At 40.5% G+C, this 5,966-nt stretch overlaps 1 protein-coding gene across 1 annotated transcript; it reads left to right on the top strand.

Moving 5' to 3' along the window:
* The first annotated feature begins 4,372 nt into the window (after positions 1-4,372).
* On the top strand, positions 4,373-5,420 carry LOC147901843 (germin-like protein 9-3). Its single transcript, XM_087374381.1, has 3 exons — positions 4,373-4,510; positions 4,642-4,699; positions 4,843-5,420. Exons 1-3 carry the CDS (start codon positions 4,373-4,375, stop codon positions 5,418-5,420), a joined length of 774 nt encoding a protein of 257 aa, XP_087230507.1.
* The last annotated feature ends 546 nt before the right edge of the window (positions 5,421-5,966 follow it).

The raw sequence follows: 5,966 nt of genomic DNA, 5'->3' as shown, positions 1-5,966 counted from the left end.
ATATAGACGCGCAATTAGACGCAGGTCTCCAGACATGCAAATAGACGTGCAAATAGACGCGCCCGTAAGTTCTTTATTTAGTTTATGAAACGCGTCTGTGCGCACGTCTATGGGTGCTTTGTCTTGTTGTGGTAGTGTGTTTCTGTTTGCAAGCAGATTGTGAGAGATGGCCCAGCCCGCAAGACTGCGATTAATCCCACCATTCAGCAAAAGCAAAAAGTTGGACGGCACTAGCTATCCACTCTGAAAGTTCAAGATGAAGACCATCCTAAGTGCATACAAGCTTTGGGATACTGCTACTGGGGTGGACGTGAAGCCGGTTGCGAGACCAAATCCAGCCAATGCAGGACAAGAGATAGTACCAACTGCGGATGAGATTTGTATGGAGGATGATCATGGCCATGGAGGTAATGGTGACCGTGATACGAGAGAGGAGGATGATCATGAGATAGGAGATATAGATATTGAGGCCATTACCCCCATGAGGATGAGCCTACCATTGGTGATGCTAATTTCGATGGGCACATGAGTAGCACAAGTAGTAGTGGGCTGAATGTATTTGTAGACGTCAACACTGGTTTGGATTTTGAAGTAGATAGTTTGGCAAGAGTTGATCTCATTGAGGATGAGATTGAACCGTAGCCCATCATTCATATAGGCAAAACTATTTTACATATTGTCTCATTCTCCTCACCTCACTTAATTTTTGTATATGTGGGTTTGCCAAAAAGCATTGATATTTTTGTTAATATTATGTGCTTTGGTAATCATGGGCAATGTTTAGAAAGCAATGATGTGCATTTATCAGCCTGCACCAAAATCTCACTTTCTATATTCTCTGTTTTACATCTAAATCTGTGTCTAATTCACAATGCATACGCACTAATAGACATGCAAATAGATGTGCTATTAGACGTCGCGCTATTAGACACACCCATATTTTGGCTATTCTAGTAGTGCCTATAGATGCATCCACTATTTTACACATCTATAGTTGCTTTGTCTTGTTGTGTTGTATATGATTGTTTAATAATATATGTACTTCAAATTCCAGTACTTTGTCTTTTAACTCATCTAATAATATCTAACGAATTAACAATAGCTATAGACATACATGGAATCATGCAAATTAAAATGTTATTCGCTATGGGAATTCCATTGCACACTATGGAAATGGGATTCCTACAACCACACAGCATTTTGTTTTTTTGTTTTAAATTTTCAGAAAGCATCTATAAGCGCATCTATAAGCACAGTTATATTCCCGTCTTACTTTTTTATTAATATTCTGCAAAGCATATATTAGCGTCTCTATAAGCACATCCCAAAGAAATATACATACGCATTTAGATGTGGGTCTGTGGATGTGCTAATAGACGCACCCATCACTTTGTATTTTGATTCAATAGACGCATTTGAAAATGCACCTATGGTCTCTTCTCCTTGTTGTAATAGGCTAGGGCCATGAGTGTTAGTACTAGGTGTGAACAAGCCATAGAGCTTCCCATCTACTATTGCTCGGGTCAGATCATCATTTTGTGAGGGGGTATGATGGATAAATTGATGAGGATGCTTCCAATTAGTCACAGATGTAGTGCTAGAAGTAGTGCTAGCTAGCTAGTATTCTTTCTTCTACTTGAAGCCATAGGTGGCTTGGCTTCCTACTACTATATGTCTATACAAACAAGTTTTGGGCTATGAAATAATATACACTCCTCTTTTCTTTTGGGCATTCAATTTCCTTGTGCAATGTTTTATCAATGAATGCTTTGTGATGTAAATGTTTTGGAGTTGTAATGTTTTATTCAGAATTGTAATCGTCATCTTGTATATGATTGTTTAATAATATATGTACTTCAAATTCTAGTACTTTTTCTTTTAACTCATTTAATAATATCTAATGAATTAACAATAGCTATAGACATACATGGAATCATGCAAATTAAAATGTTGTTCGCTATGGAAATTCCATTGCACACTGTGGAAATGGGATTCCTACAACCACACAGCATTCTGTTTTTTGTTTTAAATTTCTAAAAGAGTGTCTATAAGCGCATCTATAAGCACTGTTATATTCCCATCTTACTTTTTTTATTAATTTTTTGCAAAGCATCTATTAGTGCGTTTATAAGCGCATCCCAATGTTACATAGACACGCCTGTCACCTTGTATTTTGATTCAATAAACGCATTTGAAAATGCACCTATGGTCTCTTCTCCTTGTTGTAATAGGTTGGGGCCATGAGTCTTAATACTAGGTGTGAACAAGCCATGAAGCTTCCCATGTACTACTACTTGGGTGAGATCATCATTTTGTGAGGGGGTATGATGGATAAATTGATGTAATGGGGTGTACCACAGGGTACAAGGTTTGTGAGAGTTTGTGTGTCACTACATGGTGGTTAAGGGAAACAACCGATGTGGGCTCTTTGTAGGCCTGCCCATCCTTCACCAACTCAATGTACCATTAATTCTCCCACACATATTAGGAAACACTAATATTTGGAGGCCCTTTTGAGACCCCAATTCTCCCCTAATGTTTTGTACTACATTAGACATCTTGGTAAACATTGAAAGTAATTTTGTTAAACTAAACCATCCCCCCATGGTCTTACATAAGAAATGACACCTTATTCTTAATCTTTGTATCCTAGGACAATACAAGGCAAAGAATATGGATATGTACATGTAACTACTAATAAAGGACCATCATTCCAGATGATTTGTAGAAACAGATTTGAGAATTCTCAGGAGAGTTTGTAGAGGAGCCCTAAGGATCTAAGGATCAGTGAGATGTTGAGAGAATTGAATGTCTTATTCTAGAGGTCTTTGAGATTTTGAGAAGATCTACGAGTTGTGGAGAATTTGAAATGAATAAATTACCTCAGCGATTTTGGATTTTGAGAAGATCTGTGAATAGTGGAACATTTATGACCATGGAAGTCAGAGAAGGAGGCTTGTGATTTGGGATCTCATGTGCAATGGGATCATCATTAGCTAAATATACTCAACTTTTTCTAAAGGATACATTAATTTTGTGGTTTTAGTACACATATCAAGACATGTAGGTTATGGAAGAAGGTTGGTGAAAGCACTAGGGACATATCCTTGTTAAGTGAATCGATTCAAAAAGTTGCCCTTTTTTTGCTAGAGCTTTTAATCTTGAGTTGGCTACAAAAGACTAGAGGTTTTCCACATCAACATGACTCATGATTTTTGTTGTATTTGTAGAGTAAGTTTCAAATGATGATTGGGCGTTGTGCTTTTGGCATGAATTTTTTCTCAGTCGGTGGATATTATTGTAATCTTTGCAGCAGTTTACCCATGTTGCGGCTGATATGAATGAATAGGATGGAGCCTTTTAGAACTTAAATAGTGATTGATTTGGATCTTATTGGGTGAGCAGTAAGTTTGTTATGGTCTTAGCTCTTAGTGAGTAGATCCTTTTAGGTGTACTGTTTAAGTCATTTGTTTAGCATAATTATCCTCTTGTTGGTTGGTATAATTTCCTATTTAGTTTGGCCCTTTGTGGGTGGTTAGAGGGTTGAGAATCCATGATTGTGAAATTGAAAATTCTATGGTTACTTTGTTAAGCCTAGTTTTTACGTAGTAAGTAGTATTTTAAGTTGGTTATGAGAATTGTTCATTTGTACTATTGATTGACATGTAATTTTTAGACTGTAGTGTTTGATCTGTTAAGAACGGATCTTTGAATGAGTAAGCAGGAGCATCCTAAGATGGATGATCAAATGGATCTTTGAATGAGTAAGTGGGAGCATCCTAAGATGGATGATCAAATGGACTCCAGAGAGGCTCCAGAGTCAACCAACTCTAGAAGATATTTTGAGAGCATATTTTTCATTGAGGCAAAGTACATGGATCGATTGATTGTCATGACTAGAATTTCTCATAATGACCCAAACATTCCTCCACCAAGATGAACCCACTCGAGGTTTAGGCTAGCTAATCTAACTAGGTTCGAAATACATTATGACGTACTCCATTTGAAAATAAGGATGCCAAGCTTTATTCAAGCTTTTATGTAGAGAATCAAAATTTTGGTAACACTATAATTCCATTTACTTGCTTCAAAAGGTTGTAAATTACAAAATTTTGACTATGAATTAAGAAATGGGGGCTTTTGTATTCCTTTAAAAAATGACTTCTAGTGAAAAGTTTTGTGAACACTAGAGGGTCACACTCAACGGTCTTATTCGTGGGCGACCACGAAGTCACCCTCTATGCAAGACTCAGACACGACTAAGTCAAGGGCTAGGAGGACCTTTGTCTCATGGCTTTTGTAACATCTGCAAAATGATTGTGCTCTTTCATTTCATGCACGCTTTTGTATTGTGATTAAGTCGTGAGAGGCAATGGTTAGCCGATCGATCGATAAGAAGACAAGAATAAGAGACAGATCACGTTCACGCGGACAGAATAACGCGGAAGCAATGGTTAGCGTCCAAATGGCGCCCATTGCAACGCAACAGGCTGCGTATACGATGTCTTTGGTTCATGGAACTTGTTTCTATCGCTCTAACGTTTATATAAAATGCAACATGGCAGGCCTGCTTCATCACGCACAATTCCTCCTGTCTCTCGTTTGAAGCTCCGGACTTGATCAACGTCACGCTGCTTGCAGCCTACCCACAACTTAGGTATGCAACTTGATCGTTTAGAAGACGATGAACACTTTTCGTGTGAGATTAGAGAGCTAGAACCATGCGCATTTGTTTATCCATTGACATGCATGCAGGCTCTCCTTACAAAAGTCAAAGATCAATGGCCACCGCTACCACCTCCATATCCACATACGGATTGCTCCTTATCTTTGCTTGTACAGCGCAGCTGCTTCCCGTGAGTGCCAGCGACCCGGAGCTCCTCACCGACTTCTCAGTCCCCGCAGGCGTCAATGCAAGCACCCTCAATGGCAACTTCTTCACCTTCACGGGATTCCGCGGAGGGGCCAACGCTCCTGCTGGCACCTTCAAGCCCATCAAGGCCTTTGTGGACGCCTTCCCTGCCCTCAACGGCCTGGGAATTTCCGCCGCCTTCCTAGAGTTCCAGCCGGGCTCCCTGAATCCCCCCCACACTCACCCCCGGGGCACCGAGCTGCTCTACGTGATCCAAGGCAGTCTGCAGGTCGGCCTCCTGGACACCACCAACAAGCTCTTCAATCAGACGCTGCAGAGGGGAGACCTCTTCGTCTTCCCCAAGGGCCTGGTACATTTCCAGTTAAACCCGAGCTCCACCCAGATGGCCTATGCGCTCGCGTCCTTTAGCAGCGCGGGCCCCGGCTTGGTGTCTCTTCCGGGGACCTTGTTCGGGTCAGGAATTTCAAGCGCTGTGTTGACAGAAGCTTTCGCTGTTCCGCAGTCGACTGTGGCGCAACTCGAAGCCTCCTTCGCCAAGAAGAACTAAGTAGCGTAGTAGCCATGCAACGTTGTGGTGATATTTATGTCTACATCTCGGCCATTTCTGATCCATAAAACACATTCTTTCAAGTTTTCCAATGGCAACTTCAATCGTTATTCCAGCTCTCCCTGTGTCGCTGATAGTTGCACGTATCCTTAGAGTGATGATAATTAAATGCGAAAGAGTGCAAAACAAGCGAGCGAGGTGAAATGCTCGTGGCTAAGGAAAACCTAAGGAAATTTTACGTAGATGGTAACTAACAAAGCTTCACAATGTGTTAACTAACAAAGCTACACAATGTGTTCCCATCGTCAGCATGTAGGCCTAGCACCATGACCGAAGTTGAAACTTCACCCATCAATAGGTGCATAGAGCATCCATATATCACTTTGTTGTTTATAGCGTAGACGATCCCGTAGATGTTGAATTTCCTTTAGTAAAGTCCAATTTCAGAACTATCTTTTTCTCTCTTAAGGAGAGCTTTCGGGGAGCACGATTGGGGAATTCTCCGTCCTTAGATTAGAATGGAAAATTGTAGAAAATTGTAGACTA

This window comes from Dipteris shenzhenensis, chromosome 5 (assembly GCF_047967505.1).
Source record: "Dipteris shenzhenensis isolate YYH24624 ecotype China chromosome 5, Dip_SZ_1.0, whole genome shotgun sequence".
NCBI lineage: Eukaryota > Viridiplantae > Streptophyta > Polypodiopsida > Gleicheniales > Dipteridaceae > Dipteris > Dipteris shenzhenensis.
This window is presented reverse-complemented; position numbering and strand designations above follow the sequence as displayed.

Bases quoted from the DNA above. Each gene is read 5' to 3' on its own strand.
- LOC147901843 (XM_087374381.1), top strand. From the start codon at position 4,373: ATGGTTAGCCGATCGATCGATAAGAAGACAAGAATAAGAGACAGATCA. The intron at 4,511-4,641 runs GTTCATGGAACT...CGCTGCTTGCAG, and splicing joins CTGCGTATACGATGTCTTTG to CCTACCCACAACTTAGGTAT. The intron at 4,700-4,842 runs GTGAGATTAGAG...TTGCTTGTACAG, and splicing joins AGACGATGAACACTTTTCGT to CGCAGCTGCTTCCCGTGAGT.